This window comes from Amphibalanus amphitrite, unplaced genomic scaffold (genome assembly GCF_019059575.1).
Source record: "Amphibalanus amphitrite isolate SeventyFive unplaced genomic scaffold, NRLGWU_Aamphi_draft 001612F_arrow, whole genome shotgun sequence".
NCBI lineage: Eukaryota > Metazoa > Arthropoda > Thecostraca > Balanomorpha > Balanidae > Amphibalanus > Amphibalanus amphitrite.
Window position 1 is genome coordinate 110,339 of NW_024883105.1, and position 19,798 is coordinate 130,136.

General features: G+C 52.6%; 1 protein-coding gene across 1 annotated transcript in view; it reads left to right on the forward strand.

The window, feature by feature from the left end:
• LOC122374149 overlaps positions 1-19,385 on the forward strand; it is a gene marked incomplete at its 5' end in the record, with an annotated part of 126,480 nt that extends 107,095 nt beyond the window's left edge. The window contains 8 exons of the mRNA XM_043352735.1: positions 3-280; positions 4,510-4,713; positions 6,856-6,959; positions 9,345-9,509; positions 12,602-12,883; positions 14,121-14,195; positions 16,494-16,654; positions 17,008-19,385. Of these exons, the coding sequence (XP_043208670.1) occupies positions 3-280; positions 4,510-4,713; positions 6,856-6,959; positions 9,345-9,509; positions 12,602-12,883; positions 14,121-14,195; positions 16,494-16,654; positions 17,008-17,242 (1,504 nt within the window). The remainder of the gene's footprint in view (positions 1-2; positions 281-4,509; positions 4,714-6,855; positions 6,960-9,344; positions 9,510-12,601; positions 12,884-14,120; positions 14,196-16,493; positions 16,655-17,007) is intronic.
• Between the last annotated feature and the right edge of the window lie 413 nt (positions 19,386-19,798).

Below are 19,798 nucleotides of genomic sequence, written 5' to 3' on the forward strand. Positions count from 1 at the left end.
AGGCTCTCTGGCGGCCCTCTGCGGCAGCGGAAGCGGCGGCCGGCGCCTCTGTTCATCCCGCCGCAGGTCCACAGCCATCAATACCAGTCGAGCCTGCGGTCTCCGGCGCTGTACGACCCGTCGGCGCCCTCGGCGAGGTCCACGCCGCCCTACACGGCGCCCCCAATGTTGCCGCCCAGCCGGCCGGGCCCGGGCCTCTACTGGAACTTGCTGCCCGCCTCCGGGCCGGGACAGCCGCGCTCGGCACCCGCCCAGCCGCGCCACGCCGGAGCGCGACGAAGTAAGTCGGGAACGAGCGGGTCGTGGTGGGGTGGATCGACCTTTGGGTCGTTCTGATGAGATAAGAATAGGTAGGTCTAATAGCATCATATTGATTGATTTCTGTTACGACTGAACCATCGATGACGGATAAGTGTTGCGTCGTTCATTCGGAAACGGAACGGCAAGCGCACACACATTCAAGAAATGATTGATATTGGAACGATTTCGGATCCCAAATTCGTGCGAATGTGGAGATAAAAGCCGGCTAATAATTTTGCCGTGTTAGTATTACCTGCGATACAAATATGAAGCACCACGTCAGTCTGTGGTCTCTAAAACACTGCAAGCTGGTCGATTTCTGTACCTCATTACCTCAATGTTGACTTTTCGATGGATCTGACAACGACCGCCGATCATTCTCTCATCTAGCCACCTGATTTAGAGGCGACATTCCGCGAGCTCTTGTGGACAGAGGGGTGGCACGATCACCAATCTGATTAGCCCGCCGGTGACCACATCCGATACAGCCAGATCTGGGGCCTCTCTGCCCGCCCGGCCAGTGCTGTCATTTTCCTCCTCTGTCGATCTCGGTTGGCCGCAAGTGTCTCAGGATCGGCCAGAATTTATCCTTGTACTTTCCTTTTCCCATGCCGCTCTCTAGTACGCAAACTCTGAGCGAACTGGTGATTTTTGTGCGGCGATTTTTTGTGGTTGCGGTCGATTGCGACTCTAGTGATGTCAAGGCAAGACTGGGCGAGGCCAGTCTAGAGGCACTGTCTGGGATAGGCGCTCGCGGTAAAGAGAAATTCCTCCCAGCCTCGCTGGTCTGGGTTCGCTGTCTCTCGCTGTCTCTCACCAGCCTCCTTGTCCTCAGCTCTCTCCTGTGACAAAAATGCCACCCTGCCGAGTTAACCGCCCTTGGAGCCAGTTGGCGTCTCATTGCACACGTAAAGTGGGCCATTCCTGGCATAGCGAGCCCTGCTCTGCCCTGCGGCAGCGCTGTTGAATCGACAATGACCAGTCGTCAGGAATAGCCCCGGCCTCTCCGGCACTCCGGCCCGGGGCGTGGAACAGGGAAGATGTGGAATGTGGAGACTAGCGAGAGCTTCGTCAGAGAGGGTGGAGACTGGGGACTGTCAGACGCGGCCAGAGGATCGGAGAACATGGGTAGAGACAGAGGAGAGAGAGAAAGAGAGAAAGAGAGAGAGAGAGAGAGAGAGAGAGAGAGAGAGAGAGAGAGAGAGAGAGAGAGAGAGAGGGCGAGAGGGAGTGGAGCCCGGTTGTCGGACGCCACTCTCCATCAATCTTGAATTCTCGGACGTCTACTGACGCCTCATCATGGTGTCGCCACCAATGTATACAGAATTCATGGCGGCATCATTTGATGTTTTCACACTAAGGCTAATTGTTAAACATTCCGACTTGTTTCGATTCAATCGACGTCCATCTGCCAGAGCAGAAAAGAGAACGTGTAAGAGCATCAGTCGCATGTCCTCACAGCAATGAGCTTCCCGCTGATGAAAGACAGAAGCAAATGCCACTCCTCTGGCACTTGCGCGGCGTGTGCCTGCTCATTTGCGTGCCAGCGCATGAATGCGCCGAGTTGATGAGTGCCCCTGATGAGTGTTGCGCCCTTCGCGGGTGCCGCTATTTGTTTTTCAACCTCAGCGACCGGCGGGCTGGACCAAATCAAGGCAGCCGTTATCCGCAACTATTTATCGCGTAAATAGACGTCCCGACTGATAATGGCGGATAAATATTTATTGGGCGCCCTGCTGGTGAACGCCGGGACGTCGGTCCTGGCTCGCGGGGCGCCGTACTCGACGGACACAGGACAACGGTGTACCGAGGGCCTCAGAGTCGACAGGGTTTAGACTTAAGATTGTATGTTTCATATTTTCCAGTAACGGTAACCAGAAAACATGAGCGGGACAACGGTTGATTTCTGTAACCAGCCAGAAACGCTCTGCTCTCTTCCGTAGCCAGGCTGGGTCGTTCTTGAAAACACGGCTCGACATAGGGTGTGGCAGATTTCAGTTTCCCTCGTGAAGCGAACAGCTCGCGCTTCTGTCGGACCGTTTCGGCGGCTTTGTCGGAATGTTGCTTGGGCGTGGCTCTGGTAGATCACTCTCCGAGACACGCTGGTTTCTGCTCTGAGAATGTAACCGCCTAGAAAGTCGAAGGCGGGGATTGAAGTCTCCTGCGACTAGGCACAGTTGTAGGCCGACGACAGGCGAATACCTTGTTCGACAAGTGTTTCATCTGGCTTCCCGCTCGGCTATCCGCAACCGTCCGCACTCGGGTGCACTCCTTGTGTTCGCCTAGTGCCGGTCTCACGAGACACGCAGCTCTTTGTCTCCCTCCGAAGGCCACCCTGATCGCCGCTCTTCCACACCACATCTAGCCCCCGTCGCCGATTTGGCCAACCTTCCGCGAACCGCTCTCATAATTCGTACGAAGAGCCGGCGTGCAAGGAGGTGTTAATTCAGGCCGGGGCCGGTTTTGGCGCGCGGGGCCGTCTCGGCGGTGGCGGCGGACTTTTGGCGTCGTTAGCGCCGGTTAGCTGCCGTTGCTGTGTCGAGGTGAAGTAATACGGAGGGATTACAAGCTACATGGTGTGCTGGACGGGACGAAATCGGGTGACGACCGGCCGGAGACTGAGGCCGACGGGTGACTGGTAATGTATGGACGGCGGACATCGGTGGACACCGTGGAGCTGCGTAGTGCTGCTGTCGGTCTACTTCTGTCGATTTGTCACTGACAATGTGACAGTGAACGGGTGAAACCGATCGTACAGAATTGTCACACACTTGGTAGCACCTTGAGCTGCTGAGGCGTTGTCTTTGTTTCACCTTCCTCGCCAAGTTCGAACGATCATTCGGACGGTTCGGCTCTAGCCCCTCTGTGTCTCTAATTCTTCTTTACTCTGCGAGAGACGAAGACGGACTTGTTTGTTGTCTGCAGGACAAGTCGATGCCAAAGTGGCTGAGGTGACGGTGCTTCTGGCACACCGCTTGTTGGTACCGTCGTCCGTCACAATTTATAGCCAGGAACGTCTTATCTTCTCGCACCTCGAACCGCGTCCCCGACAGTGCAAGTATCACCATCAGTTGCCGTATTTGCCGCTGATGGTCACACTGTTGACGTCAATGTCACCGAATCAAACGCCAACGCCAGGCTATTAGCGTAATTAATTGTAAGCTTAAGATATTTCGTTTATTTATTCGCCACCACTGGGCTCTAAGTGACAAATGTTCTGTGTTGATTAGACACCAAGCCCAAACATTTATTATTCTTATCCAAACCTGGGGATCTGAACCTGAAATCAGTCATGGATGGTGTCCACCGAGCTTGTCTCAAAAGCATCACTCGATCCATCATTGGAGATGAGTCACTGGACAGGTCTTCAAGACACCTTACCGGACACGCCCTCAGCTCATCCCACTCAGCCTTTTCCCAAGTACGTCTCTAGATTTAACTCACGTCTTGTCCCAAGTAGCGCCTCCGGCTGTCTGAGACTACATCCTCAGACAGAGAAGTGTTGTCCAAGTCCTTTGCCGCCTCTCCCACATGCGTCCTTATGTGATTCGTGCTCCCTGTTTTGCCTCTCGCCTGCCCTGTCACAACATAGAGCTGGTGCCCGTTGAGCCGACTGCACGACTCAGCCCGATACGAGTCTCAACGTCAGCCGCTGTGTGTTTGTTTGTCTGCGTGTGGGTGAGCCGGGATTCAAGGACAGCCTCACCGAGCCAGCATAGAATGTCGATTAGGCCATTTGCTCGGGCAAAAAGTCGATCCCGTCTGAGTCATCATTTATGCGCTGCACTATTAGAAAGGCTTTTAGCGAGACAAAGATGACGGTCTGATGCTTAGTGCGGACTGTTCCCCTAGTTATCGAAAACTCTTCCCCTTATTTTGTAGTTGATCATTAAACGCGACAAATGCCCGACTTTTTGTCTAGCTGGATTGCTGCCTGCTGGGAGGGCGATGGTATATCGTTTGTCTTCCAAGTTCCAGGGTTTTATTTTTCGGAGAAATCACAAATAATAACGGTGCTGCATTAGATACGCAGGTCTCAACATAAAGGGCCTCTGATCTGTGGAAAGCTGAAGCCCTTTGAGAAAGTAAGTTTCTTCATCTTCCTATCTTACATATAGTGCAGTTGGAAGAGAATATGACCTAAGAAACCTGCTAAACAATCATTTCCAGATGAGCCAAGATGCTAACCGCCTTCTCTTCGCCCCGCAGACAGTCTATCGGAGCAGCAGCAGATGGACTTTTACATGGAGCTGCCGCCGGAGACGGACGTCATCGCGCACATCAACGTCGGTCCCAAGTACCAGGCCACGGTGCCCGAGTATGTGGGCGACACGCGCCCCGTCGGTCTCGACGTGCACCGCGCCGAGCTGGTCTGGCACCCGCGCACTCTGGAGAAAATACCGCAGCGCGAACGTGAGTACTGAGTGTTTGGTGGTGGTGGCTGGCTCGTGTTGCATGATCAACTGTGAATGCATTGTGCTGAGATCGGTAAATGTGTGCCATACGGCAGTCTCAGCTTCCTAATGTGACGTTGCTTATCCGAAAAATCTGTCCGTCCGAAAATCGTCCGCACTACGTCTGTAATAAGACTACAGCCAGGCTTTCCAGAGGCTGGAAAACTTAAAGTTAATGTTTTGTAATGTGGTAATATTATATAATTCCCAAGAATATCGTATGACGCTTTGAGTCCAAGTCTAAGCGAACAAGAAATTGAGCATTGTACAAAATCGAATACCGCATAATTTCCCCTCTGCCGCCTACACTCTATACAGCGAGCGTCAGTTCGTTCGTCAGGCGTCTCTGTGATGGATGTTACCGGTCCAATTATTTCAGCATCACCCGCCCCGTGTATGAACACTGTGGAGAGTGATGGATGAACATTCGGCCGGCCGGTGACATGCCGAGATGGACATTCGTTTATTGTTCATTTGTTTGCCGCTGATTGATATCCTTCCGATCACCAGGGCTTTGGTCAGAGTCAGAGAGTTGAACAATAAACAACACAACAGACAATAGGTTACGCTCCCTGTCTGTCACCGACGGGATGTTGTTTGGGGCGCTGTGTTTGGTGACATTTGAGTTGCTCTTATTGGGAAGAACACCACTGGTAGGTAAACCCCGGTTACGTAACGATGGGACGTTTTCTCAGCTGGGTACCTCCCATGACTCTACATCCGGCCTTTCCCGGTGGTCAGACAGACGGTCATTGTTAGCGCCGTGCGGTGACGCGTGGTTGTCACGAGGGGTTGTCATTCATGTAAGTGACAGCACAACCTCAAGCCCGGTCAGTGGGTACAGCAAGGCAGACGCGCTGTCAGTGCTTAGGGTTGTGTGGAGGGCCCCGGGCCCGTCAGGCCAGCAGCCAGCTGGGCGCGATGGGCCGTAGGCTCATGCACGGTCGTTCGGCCGTGCTGCCTCATGAGGGCCTGACCGAATCCCTTGCCACCCAGGCCCGCTTCGCTCCCTCAGGGCCCGTCTCCCCTCATCAGGGCCGGGTCGCGCAGTCCATATCGATTCCTCATGGTCGGTCTCGGCCCGTCTCACCACTCCAGTCGGACGGCCCGCTTCGCCTCCTCAGGGACGAAGCGACCCGTCTCGACATCGCATGGCCCGCCTCTCGGTTCGTCTCGCCACCCCCGGGCCTGGTCGGGTGGCCCGTCTAGCCCCCTCAGAGCCCTGTCGGGCGGCCCGTTAGACGTGGGCGCGCTTCCTGGAGCTGTTGTGACCACCCAGGTCCCGGCAAGTGACCGGCCCCGTCCAATGATTGGACTTATCGTGCACCGTGTCGAATTCGACCCGCCGACTTCGTCGAAATGCTGAACCCGATGAGTTGTTCCAAATAACCCATCGCAGGAGACGTAAATATTTGAGTTTGATATTTGAGTGATGTATGAGTCGAAGACAGCTGTTGGGTTTCCGGTTCACTGGTTTCGGGGTGACATTTGTCGGTGTTTCGCCGTTCTTAAGCTGTTTGTAACCATAAGTATTATTCAATGGCTGTCCGTGTTTTCCAAGAATCATGTAGATGACGGTAATGTTCAAACAATCCATCAACACTTGTCATTAGAGGTCACTTTGCGGTGACTGGTAGTCATAAACAGACCAGTTTCGGCTATATAGTCTCACCTAAACTATGGTAGTGGTCGAACGGGATTTACACACGCAAAGTAGGGGCCGAGGCGCGACCGTTTCTCCTGGTGACAGTTGTCGTTCAGTGATCAAAGTTTCACCGCCATCGTGCTCATCCACCCTTTATCTGTAATTCAAGTGTTCCGGAATCACCAATATGCAATCTCCACTATTGGACACACCCGGACCCATAATATGACTTATAAAGTTCCTATCTAAAACAATTGGACGATATGTGTCCTGTGTCCCTATTGACCGGTTTCTGAGCACTCAATTGACATGATTTTTTGTTTCCAGTTGAACAAATCAAAGAATTGGGTTCCCAGTTGACATGTTCCATCTGTCCCTGTTGACTGTTAACATGTGCTGTCCTCCCAGTTGACTTGCGACCTCTGTTCCCAATTGACCTGTTTCCTCTGTTTCCAGTTGACATGTATCTGGAGTTTGCGTGCTGCGCCTCGTCACCTGCCGGTGGCCGGAATAAGGAGTACGCCCTCCACCTTCTCCATATGACCGGCGGGAACATCAAGGTCAGTCCCCATCCCGCTCAAACCCTGACCTGATCAACACTCTTCAACACACACTTCTGTGTCTTGACCTTGCTTTTTCACACTCATCCAACAAAAGGAATGCATCAGGCCGCGCCGTCATCATAAGCAACACAAAAACCCCGGCATTGACCCCGCAGAAATGCAACGGACAATCGGACAGACGCCTTTCTCCTTCCGGTCCACTCGCTAGCGCAGCTCAGTCTTGACTCGTAACCTGAGTCCACTCAGGTCTCAGTGCAACACGAAGGGTGGCATCTGACCCCTCGTCATCCCTCACCCCTCCTGACCCTGCACCGACCCTCGTATTGTTTACCAATCCTCTGTTGACTGAAGCTTGGCGCCACGACGGCGGAGGTCTGTACGATGATCCAGCGATATCGCAGTGTGATGTCACACGTCAGCTGGATGACGTCATTAGGTCACCCCTTAGGCATGACTATAAGATTACTGGTATTTGCGTACTGTATGGTGTGGGTGAAAACCATCGTTTAGGACGCCGCACATAAAACTATGGTAGCTCACTACTTCAGTAAACTGGACTATGAAGCGTTATCAACATTTCGAGTTATGAATACTTACTTTGTTGCCCGAAAAAAGTAAAAAATGCGCCCAAAGTCGAATTTCTAGCTAGTAATATATATCCGGGAAGCTGTGGAGAAGAACTTGTATCGGCAGCTTTTGCCGACGGCAAGAGTAGAAAATAAATAAACCATTCATTTCATTGAACGTCCTCGCCTCTGGCTTCACATTCCTCGGATCTCTTGCTAGAATCCCATTCCTGTCATGTTTTATTTTACCAACATCATGGGAAATCTTGTTTTGTGGCTCCGCGTCGCATTCCACACTTAATGAATGCTTTGACCATGAGCACCTGAACTTGCTTGTCTGCGGCGTGCCTCAAAGCCAGTCAATGCCACAACTTTTTCAGCATTCCGAGATAAAGTAAGGCTGGTTTAGACAGCTCCTGTTCAGAACGTAACCCATTATCAGCTGTCAACCTCTCAGAGACAGAGCTGACCGGGAAACTATTTGCCCCTGGTGTTATGAAACATGTTTGGAACCAAACGTCAGGCATATTTGCCAAATGCCGTATCTTACACCATCGAAGTGTTATAATCTTTTCTTATCGGTGGTATTACGGTCAGCTGAACAAATTCCTTGCTCAGCACCATGAATGAGAGGTCGACTCAACCAATACGGGAACCTTGCCTGGAGCTGTCGGATGAAAGCTAGTTTCAGTGCGGAATATGCTCTACCACATGCATGCCAATGCGTTCCGGTGCGCTGTCCTATAAAGCTTTTCGCTACCGTTTCCTTTTCCGGTGTATTGCCATCAAAACATGTTGTCATGCATTTTACTTGTATATGGTTTGTGGTGTAAGTGTTGATGTGAAAAATAGCTTTTGAGCCGTTTCCTAATTTCGATGAAAATGAATAAGAAATGGGAAATACGAGATAAGTGCAATATTGCACTTATACGTTTTTACGTTTTGCACTTATACGTTTTTCTTTTTGTCAAACTAGTTCCACTGTTTTATTTCGGGGCGAATTTGCGACATCGGACCACACCCCAATGCTGCACTATAGTTTCGCAAATCCTGGTCACCGTCCAGTTGCCATTTTTTGGGCCTAATTGCATAATGGGAGTTGAACCCTCGTAATAGGCCAAGGTCATTGCACAAGGTATGGACACATATAGGTGGGCAGTGGGCACAGTCACTGACCGCGTTGCCCAATGAATATAAATCAAATACCACCTTGTTGTTTTATGGTGGTTTGTAACATTATAATGCATAGTTATTCAAACATCGCATGATAAACGAATTTTATACATCCGTCTTCTCCAAGTCATGCGTGATGCGTGTCGAACGGTTACGAGCTATTCATCGAAAACAATAGCAGCTCAGCATACAATGGTCAGTGCCTCTTTCCCAGCTATATATCAGGTGTGTGCGAGAGGGTATGCGCTCGGAAGCTGCTCCTTTTTCCGCATTGCTGTCATTCATAGGGAGACAATGGATATATTTTCAATTGAAAGAAGTAGGTATGTCCTCTAAAATTGTCACGCTACTATTTTGACTTTCCTCTTGTCATGACGGGTTAGTATGACCCCTGCGGCCTCTCGCTCATGGGACCATGACACTTTGTGAACAGTTTTTAACTCTTGTGACCTCGCTATGACCCTATCTGACCCCGCTATGAACTTTCTCTGACCGCAGTGACTTTTTACCCCAATACTACCCGTTTCTAGCCCCTTTTACCTTACTTGGGCCAGTGTCTAACTCTAACCCCTGTGACCCTTGTCTGATCACTGTGACCTCTGTGACCCCACTGTGACCCTCCCCTGGCCCCTGTGACTGGCAGGACGCCATGTACCGTCTGATGCAGCCGACACCGCACCTGCCCAGCGATCACCCACTACTGGCTCTGAGTGGCTCGGAGGCTGGCCGCTGGACCCAGCGCGAGATCCAGACCTTCCAGCAGGCGCTGGCCAAGTACGACAAGGACTTCATGCGCGTCTCCAAGGAGGTGAGTCCCCCCAGCTCAGGCTGTCTTGCCTCAGTTGCTTGGATAGAATTGTTAGAGTTGTACCAGATATAGTCTGCTTTTAGAAATGGTGAATGGTTCTCTAAAAAAACAGATTTTTGTTCCCGTCGTTAGGCGAATCTCAGAAGCAGACCAAATCTATCGATTGCTTTTGAGTCGTGGATGTAAACGCTTGGACCTCTGAATATCAATTATCTAGGAACCTAAATTCATCCATGAGTCATAGTTTATTTTCCCGATGCCACCCGCGTCCCCAAACGCCCTTCCCGCCCCTCCCTCGACGCTTTTCGGGGGACCTCGCCAGGGACGCCGATTAGCGCCAGTATGTACCACCCGAGCGTCACCAGAACCCAGCTGTTCGTCTATTGTTATGACCGACAACAATGCCCACTGCTCGGCCATGGCCCTCCGTCTGTTGGCGCCATTTTTCGTCGCCTACCAGAAAATGGCGGTCGGCAGTCTCCGGGTGTCGGCCTCGGCCCTCTGTCCGCCCTGGCCCTGTGACCAGCGATCGGGTGGGGACCGGTAATCTGCCCGCTTCAGACCCCGCCGCCGCACCGCGCCGCCTCGCGCAACACCGGGTCAGCCGCCTTTGTTCTCAACATTTTTGGCGCGAACTTTTGCCGCGTGCGGCTGCCGACCGCTGCTCTCACGCTCGGCGCGGCGCGAATGCCTGGCGCGCCATTTTTGTAGCGGCGCGATGTCGCCAGATAGTACGGCCGTGTCTTTTTGGAGGTGATCGCCGTTTACGAGGTGGGACAGGGAGCCACCTGTGCCGCCGGGCGGGGCCGGACGGACAACGCGGCGGGAGCGGGAGATGTGAAAGGGGCGCTGGAACCGGGGACTCGAGGCTGGTTAGACGAGTGATGAAGGCTACAGGAGTTGTTCTGAGAAGGTGACGCCCCGGCCTGTCCCAGCAATGATGGCCGCCGGTGATGTAAGGGTTTGACTAAAAGATGCGCTTGTGATCAATAGATCGATCGAAGCGGTGGTGTGTCACTGCATTCTCGAAAACGCCACAAGTTGACGTTCGATCGCCAACCAAATCCCAAGGAGAAGGAAATGTGTATGAAGACGAAACTAAACCAATTGCACGGGTCAATCGTGAATCTCTCGGACACCTATGGTGCTTTTCTGTCCAATATTTTTATCATGGTCTCATTGTTTGCCTAACATAGACTTTTGAAATGGGACCGCTGCTTTTATCGCGATAAATTTGGTGCATGCCACGAGACAAATATAAATATCCGGCACATTTTGCCTATGATACCAAACCTCATGAATGCAGCATGGGCTTTTGAATATTATATCGCAAATGCGTTGGAAACTATTTTTGCCGGGCAGTACAAATATGGTGTCCGTTTTTTGTGCAGGTGCAGGCTCGACAATCGGGTAACGTCCTCTAAGGCCTTTCAGAATCGGAGCTGTTTCCAGCGACCAAAAGTTTGTGGTAAAAGCTGCGGTTTCGTCGCTCGCTGCAGTAAGCTTATTACAATGAGATGTTTGACATTTAATCATTTCAAATTCCAATAATAAGGAATCGGGTCACTCATTGGCGCTCCTCCGATGAAAGGGATATGAATTAAAAACCTGCTCTTAACTCTGCACGGAGCTCGAGGTTCTTTATTATACCACGGTGATGATTGGTGGAGTTCGGTAGAGCGCTGGAGCACGCCGCGACCGGTGCTTACCTGGCTATCTCGGCCTCATCACCGCTCAGCCGGAAATGACGGATTGTCAGGGCCTGGCCGGCGCGGTGCGACGCGGCGGCGGCGGCCGAGCCTTGTGATCGCCGACGCCCGATCGTCGCCCGATCTGACGTCACACCAGTCGTGACATCGTGACGTCATCAGTCGTGACGCCGTGACGACGCCGGTCGTGTGCCGACACCGTGACGCGCTTGGTGTCGAGAGGTCGCTCCCCGCGGAAGGGTGACTGACACTTGGCGGACGCCTAGACCCGCACGGCGGCGACGACGTCTAAACGTCAGATGACTTAATGATTTGCGTGTGGACTGTGGTGACGAGCTACTTCGTCAACTGCTTGCCTGATGCGTCACCATTGCCCTTCCCCTAGGCTTTATCCGTTTACCCTCGTTTTAAATTCAAGTCATTGTACCGGGACTCCCCGGCCTATCAGTCGTCGTTTACCGGGCCGTGGCAAACGGCGGCCATTGTTGTTGGGGCCCGCCGCCGCGGCGCCCGCCCGCCCTCCGCCATGAACCGTCGTCCCCATGGGGCGGCGCCGTGCCCGATTAACGAGACCTACCCTGTCCGATTATCGAGGTACTCCCAGGACGAATAAAAGTAACTGAGAACCGCAAGAGGAGAACGAGCCACTCTAAAGGATGTCAGGAGGAGAGCGAGAGAACAGAGAGAGGAAAAAGAGAGGGTAAGAGAGAGAGGGGGAGAGGGAAAGAGAAAGAGAGAAAAAGAGAGGCGGAGGAAAGAATCGTCCCTCTGAGCACACCCAGCATTTCTCGACTGGTTTACTAGCCCCGCCCAGATACCATAGGACATATCTGATAGAGAACCGTCTCCAAGCTCATTCGAGCTCCCTCATGACGGTCCTGACGGCCGGGTTACTGGGGCGAGGATACTGGAACAAGTCCAATGGTGGCCAGCGGACTTTCCACCCTGTCACGGTCGCCGTGGGAGAGACGGGGCATCAATGGGACCGCCGTGCTCTCGACAAGGACCGGTTCGGCAAGATGCCGGGATTTGGCCAGGAGAGCGGCCAGCAGTCGTGTGCAGGTGCCTCCAGACAGCGTGGCGCTCCATGGATCCCACAATCAGAGGAGGGCAGCAGAGGTGGCGGTCTGCAACATTGCTGGACACTTACTGCAAGACGGATTTTTTAGTTGAGGTTGGGGAGGCGGTGCACTGTGGGTAATTCTCGTCATGACGCCTATAAAACGGTCCATGTTTGACGGCTACGATGGCAGTGATTTATGAGTTATTGTTTATGGTTCGTGATATTGCTTTTTATGCTCGTATTAGTTTTTAGTTAGCCGTGCCGTGCAGAAAGCGCTGGCCACGGCGGCACTGACCTGTTGCGTCTGTGTCCGTTCCCAGGTGCTAACCAAGTCGACCAGGGAGTGCGTCCAGTTTTACTTCCTCTGGAAACGGATCTGCGTGGACGAGTACAAAAGGCTGCGCAGCTTGCGCAAACAGCGCGAGGAGCAGCTGCAGATGCGCATGCGCGCGGGCCCGGCGCCGGAGGAGCAGCCGCCTCAGGTCCAGCACCCGCCGCCGTCGCAGCACCCGCAGCACCCTCAGCATCCGCAGCAGCACCCGCAGCATCCGCAGCACCCGCAGCACCCGGTGCCAGCCGGGACAGTCGGCGCTGCACAGCCGGTAAGGACGGGGTCGGGCTGGAACGTTAATATCGGCGGACCTGTAATTAGACATCTATGACATCTATGTAATTAGACTCTATGGTTTACATGGTGAGACTCGCTGGATAATGGTTGGCGTATACCCATTCATTACACACCTTATGCGAGAAGACGAGTTTCTTTCGTCGTTTGAAACCGGGGCTATCGGGCTTAATCATTCACAGAAGAGGCTAGAAAAGTGGGTGGGGGAGAACTTGGCATGGTACACAGGAAGCGTTATAAATAGGTGCTTACCTCATCAGTCATCTTGATGACCAGCAGAAGGCGAGGCTCCCAGCCACATATCGTTGGGGAGGACGCGCGTGTTTCGCCGCAGATCCTTCACCAAAGAATGATAATCACCATTCCTTCCTTACGCCGGAAACACAGATGTAGCTTAAAAGTGACTTACGTAGGGATTATTATTTAATCATGAACCGTTTGCACCAGAAAGAACAATGACTAACAGCATACGTGTCTTCGTCTACGAGCCGCAGTTTCGTGCTTACCTAGTTTAGTAGTGCCAGACCATAAAAATAGCCACTCGTATGTTCTAAATTTCGCCTTCCTTTGTCCGATCACTGGCGTCCTTTCTCATACCACCCAGTTGTCGTGAGTCGTGACAACGTGCTATCGTCACGCCCCGAACCTGACATGTCCGGCTCTCGGGTCTCCAAAGCCTTGCGACTCGGTATTGAGAGCTCAGACTTCAAAACATATACCTACTTATCGTGGCGGTTGGACTATGTTGAGACGCTGGAAGGAGGCTTGGTAATGTCTGGATATCAGAATTACATCATGGGCTGTGTGTCTTAAAAGGACAATGGCTGACAGCACCAGTCTACATTTATGAATTACGGAAGGCGGAAGTGTCAATTCCAGAGGCCTGGTCCCATGTGATTTATAAATAACGGAACACGAGGAAACTAGACGTTTCTTTGTGCGTTGTCTGCGTTTCTAACAGGGTATTGTAGGCATAACTGAGTGACTAGACCTTGAACTGGACCTTATGTGGGGTGACTGACTTCAACCGATCGAACCAGCGTGGCCAGATTCAGTTGACAGCTTTCCTGCTCTCCTCGGCTGATTGTCATCTGTTGTCCGCTGCCCACTGGCACTGGCACCCGGTCCGTGACGGTGTTTGGTGCTCTCCGTGATGTGTGTCGTGTTTATGTCGTGAGACATAGCTCTGACTGATGTGTCTCCTCTGTTCGCAGTACGAAGGCTTCTGTCCGGACGTCAAGGCGATGGCCTACCCTTGCGGCGACTACAGCGACGGCTGCTCCACACCGGTAAGTAGTCTCGCCGCTGTGCGTGAGGGCGTGACTCGTACCTCACGAACCTAACGACTCCTGATCCCGTGATCCAGTCGTGGTGACGTCACGAACATATTGGTAAATTATTTTCTTCTTAAAGACGGAATCGTCAGTGCCAGCTTATGATCGTTCAATCCAGATTTTCCAGATCAGGATCCAGATTATCCATATCCAGATTCATGGTATCGTCATCAATGAGAATCATAACCTTTGATAAAATCGCACATATTCCACTTCTGGGAAATGGGAGGCGGCGGCTGGCACACTAGTTCATATGACGTGATTCACAAGCCTAATCCCTGTCATCTTCACTTCTTGGACGCCTTATCTTGTCGCGTTTCCAGGAGTTAACACGCTGAGAGAATGCCGATCGAAATCTTTCATACAAGTTAATCTGATCATACAGTTCTCTCGCACCACATATGTGGATTCTATTCTGTAGTCATGGACGGGACAGTTACCAGTTGCGATCATACATCAGAACTGCTGTCCTGATCAAGAACTTACTTCAATTCTCCAGCTAGGACTCGACATTCTCTCCGAGGAGCCGACAGCGATCCTGACACGTTACGGCAACTCTTCCGGTCATACATCGGGTCGGAATGTCCATCCACACACGGGCCACTGCCGACGGGCGGCGGTCGCTGCCGGGGCCGTCGCCGTTTGTGAGAAATGACGTGGAAATGTAATTACGCAGCCATTGGCTTAAATTCCGTAATGGACTTAAGTGAATCATCTACTGTCGGCTCGTGTTTCCGGGCGGTCGGCGGCAGGCGAGCCCTGAGGTCAGCGCGGGCTGCGGTGAGGTGTGAGTCAGGGACGGACCGCTGATCTGATGGTCAGCGCTGGTGTCAGCAGCTGAGTCAGATGTCTGACCGAGTGCTGACCGTCCACACTTGGCCAGCAGACTGCGTGGGTGGGTGACGGACCCGTTTGGACCCAGAATAATGCGCGCCTGTGCACTCCGTAGCCTTGGTTAGGTGCTTGTCAATGCAGATGATGACGTTACACCTGTTTTCAATGTCATTCGGGTGACTTTTTGAGGCTGTTGTTGGCAATTAAGTTCCCGAACCCTTTGGTAGGCGAAAGCCGAAAGCCGTCATCGAAAGGTAATCGTTATGTCTCAGTGCAACGCTTCGTGAGTCCACGCTAGCTAGAAAATATCTGTTTTTTATCCCGTGCCTCGACCTCAGACATATGAAAAAAATATTAATGAAGGCCATGATCTCAATAGTATGTGAATAAAGTACATGAAATAAATAAACGATAAATAAAAATAAGTGAAAATATCATATGTTTATTATAAGTTAGTAGTAACTATAGTTAGTTGTTTATTATAATTTGCATCTGCATTCTGATCACAAGTACCTATGTCCAACTACTGCGCTTCTGTAGATTTTAGAGCAGCTGGATTCTTGCCTGTAGCAGTAGCTTTCCTGTAGTACCTACCTACACCAATCTGCATCAGCTGAGTTAAACAGATACAAAGAGGGCAATAAAAACGATCGTAGCATCTGGTCCGAATCTGACCGCTAACGACTCCTAATTGCGCCGGAAAATAGCAGATTACCAGTGAAGAGCTGGCCAGATACGCGAGATCCGATTACGTCGCCTCAAGAATCCAGAGCTCGCGAGATAAGGCTCCTGGCTGTCCGAGACTGGCCATGCGAAGTCAGGAGGATTTACGTGCACGGTGCACTCTTGCGGTGAACAGAGCGCTAAGATGGTCGGAGACGTTTGCGGCGTCGGTTTGATGATCCATGACGATGAACGATACCTACAACACGTTGCTAATACAGCAGTGCCGCTCACCAATATGTTTTGTCGTTCGCAATGAAAAGGAAGTTGTTTGGTTTCTAGACGATTGACAACCGTTCCCATACAGTTTTTCGCAACCAGTCCATTCACCAGCGCTACATCTTTTCCGCCCAATGTTTCACTGATGAGTCTACCGGCGACAAAAGCAGTGCGCCCACCAATAAGCGTCATCATCATCGTGCATCGATCTGAGTGATGGGTTCTTAGTACCGTCATCGCAAAGTCTTTGACAAACGTTACTTCACGATGACAAATGATCGTTCAAAACACACAAACAAACATTCCCTGGAGCCTGTTTCACCATCACGTGCGACGTCATCATCCCTTGTGTCCCGTCGGCACATCAAGTCCCCCTGTCACTTCAACACATCCTGTCATCACCTAATGTGTGATTGTTCCGACGGTCTCTGTCCGCTAGTTTCTCTGGAAACGTCTCACCAGCGCGGTTCGTTGCAGGGTTACGCACCGCGGGGTGTGCTGCCGGCGCACGCTAGGCTTCAGTCGAGGGTGAAGACCAGGTCTCCCACCCCGGACAAGCGTAACAGCGCGTCGGCGGCTTCCCCGGCCTCCAGCCAAGGCGATGGCACCGAGGAGTTTCCCTGCAAACTCTGCGGAAAGTGAGTACCGAGTTGTGGGGTCTGCAAGAGTTCTTCATGAGGATTGTTTTGCAAAGTCGGCTACAGTCCTGTTTACGCATAACTGGACTGTTTGCGTTCAAACTTCAAAAGGCTTACGATAAGTCAAGTGGAAAGTCCCTTTAGTTTGCTTGTACTGAAACGGTCATAGTTCGAAATTGCTTGATGCTTCCAGAACTGCCATTTCATGCAATATATGACTAAAAGTTCCGGCCCTAAATGGGCTTAGAATCGCTGACGCTACCAACTTAAAGGCCACTGATTTTTTCAACCGTCCATCGTATCGTTTCCCATCGCTCAGCCCTTCTGAGCTAACACGATCGCGTCTTCCTCAGGGTGTTCTACAAGGTGAAGAGCCGCAACGCGCACATGAAGTCGCACCGGCCGCCAGACGCCGAGTCGAAGCGGAAGGGGGCTCCGCAGCGGCACACACCCCCGTCGCCCCAGTCGCAGCGGCCGCCGCCGGGCCGCGCCAAGCTGACGGGCGCGCACCACCTGGGCGAGCTGCCCTGCCTGGAGCCGGCCATGCTGTCTCTGCCCAACCAGGGCTACGTCATCCCCAACATGTGATAGCGCGGCGCCGCTAGCTCCTCGTAGGCAGCCAAGCGCGCCTCCCGCCGCCCACTGCACTGTGCTGATGTTGAATGTGATAGCCGGACCCGGTTTCTCTCGGAGCTTTAAGTGGGCCCGGCGGCGCGGTCTGCTCTCGACCTCGGGCATTGCGTGCTGCGAACAGGCTGGGGTTAGGTCGAGAAGCTGTTGTTGTTCTCTTGAGAATGTTTCGTGCGGTTTGATGAAACGAAAAAGAGGGTGATGCTTTTGCCGAGAATTCACGGGCCGGTGGCCTGTAAATGCTCGGCAAAGAAACGCCACTCTTCTGTCTTTGTCAACTCAGAATGGAATTTTACAAGAATATGGCGGCAGCTGCTGAAGCGACCTGCCTCCACCGTTCGTGGCTGGGTGCCTTTCGGTTGGCGTGGATCCGAAGCTGTGGCTCCTCTTTGTTGAGCACCGGCCCGGGACCGGCAGTGGAAGCTCCCTCGGTGTCGCGCGCGCGCTGTCGCGGACATGCTTGTTGGTTGGTGTGTGCGTGTGCGTGGGGTTGACGACGAAGTTGCCGCAGCACGTGTGTCCCACGTGTGCCAGTGCCCGCCGCACGTGTGCTCCTCCTCACCAGCGCCCCCTAAACATGCTCAGCCCAGTCGGACGGCCGGCAGCGCGCCGCCGAGCCGAGCGCTGTCCGTCCCAGCCCAGTGTCCGCTAGCAGGGTGCACAACACGCGTCGAACACCCACCGTCCCCGGCAGCCGCCGCCGGGTCCACAGCAGCGGCCGAGACCGGCGCAGCCGCCTCCGAATCGCCCGAGTCAATCAAAAGTGGCGCCCGGCGCTCCGCGCTCGTTCCCAGACACGCTGCGCTCGACTGTTTCCATGTTTTCGGCTGCATGGCGTTCTGATGTCGTGCTAATTCCGGATCAAGCTGTCGGTGTATAAACTAGTGTAAGGGATAGAAGCAACCGTAGGACCCGTGTGGCCATAATGAGTAGGGTTAAGCGACACAAGGTCGCCGATAACGGCCGTAAGACGAAGGGACCCTGACCGATTCCAATCATTCATCTCTCTGTGCGCCCCGCGGCCCGCAGTCCTTGCCACAACACCTATGCTGTGTAGTGTATGGTCACTGTACTGTTGGAATGCCCGCTCTGAGCCGGTCGCGCGCGGGCCGCCTATAGCTGTTGCGTTAAAAATCAAAATGTTTCAGAAGCTTATGAGGTGGCCCCGCAGATAGAACATGTCGGGGATGCCAATGTCATTATGTATGTACAAAGGTCGTGCTCACACATTCTATTGCTCCCTTTTTATACCATATACTTGGAGAGGTTCCGGGCTTTCAGGCGAGCGCGAATGTTTGTAGAGACTCGCCGAGTGTCCCGCTCACGTTGCCCAGTCGGACCCCTCCTGCCCGCCTGCTGTCGGCCCGTCACAGGCCAACGCCAGAGTGCCTTCTGTATTCCGTTGCAGTCCCAGTATTATTCCTTTGCTTCGACGTCACTGCCCTATGTAGCCGACCGCCTGGAGCATAATGTCGGGTGTGCCGTGTCGCCGCCCGCGGTGCAGATCTCAGATCCGCCCCCGCCCCCGCCCCCGCCCCCGCCCCCGCCCGCGCTCTGTACCGTGTGCCGCGGCTCGACCGCACGTGTGCTGTGTATTGTTAAGTGCGTTTTGTAAACTGGCATTGACAGAGTAGCTGTTCCTCAATGGTAGGTTTCCTTTTTATAACTTTTGTATTTTAAATCATGATTAGAGGCTATTTATAATACATTTGTTTCGCTGGTGAAAATCATCTGTCTGTTGCTCCCTTCGCTTGCTATACATATTTGGCATATAGGCACACTATTTTAACGGAGGAGATTTTGTATTTGGTAGGGTAAGGTTTTTGAAATCTTTACTATATCGCTGTTAATCTTGTTGTGCCAACATGTACCGTTATGTTGTTTGTTTACAGAACTAAACTCCCGCCATCTGAATCTGGGCCTCGTTTTTGTGATACTTGTGTCCACGGCCACTGGGGCTGGGCAGGGAGGGAGGTGTGCCATGCCGTCCCCCCCCACTCCCCCCGGGCCGCCACCGACCTGGCTCCGTCTCAGCCTCTAGTTCAATGTGTGAGTCAATGTGAGATGAAAGTCGGTACAATAAAATCACGTCCGATGACGAGACTCGCTGGGAGTGGGGTGACACTACGGGGCTGCGGGCTGCACGTGAGGCGTGTTTGGCAGGTCAGTGCCACGGGTGTATTCAGGGTCTCTGAAGAGGTCGGTTGGGTCTGAATTGTGCGACTGAAAGGAACCGTCGAAAAGTGAGCTGCATGTGACGCTACTGAGAACATGGAAAAACAAATCAAAATAAAACATAGAGCTCTCTTCTCTTAGTTCAGTTATTTCGGTGGAGGATTTGTTCAGATGACATCCCAATGCCCAATTACTAGAAAAGTCGCGGCTAAACAGTCTCCAAATAGCAGTCTTTTAATTGCCCATGCAACGTTTTCAGACGGCTCAGTCAGTTGCCTGACTTTGTTGTGGCACGGGTTGCTTGGCAACTCCATAGTTGACCTGACATATCAATCTATT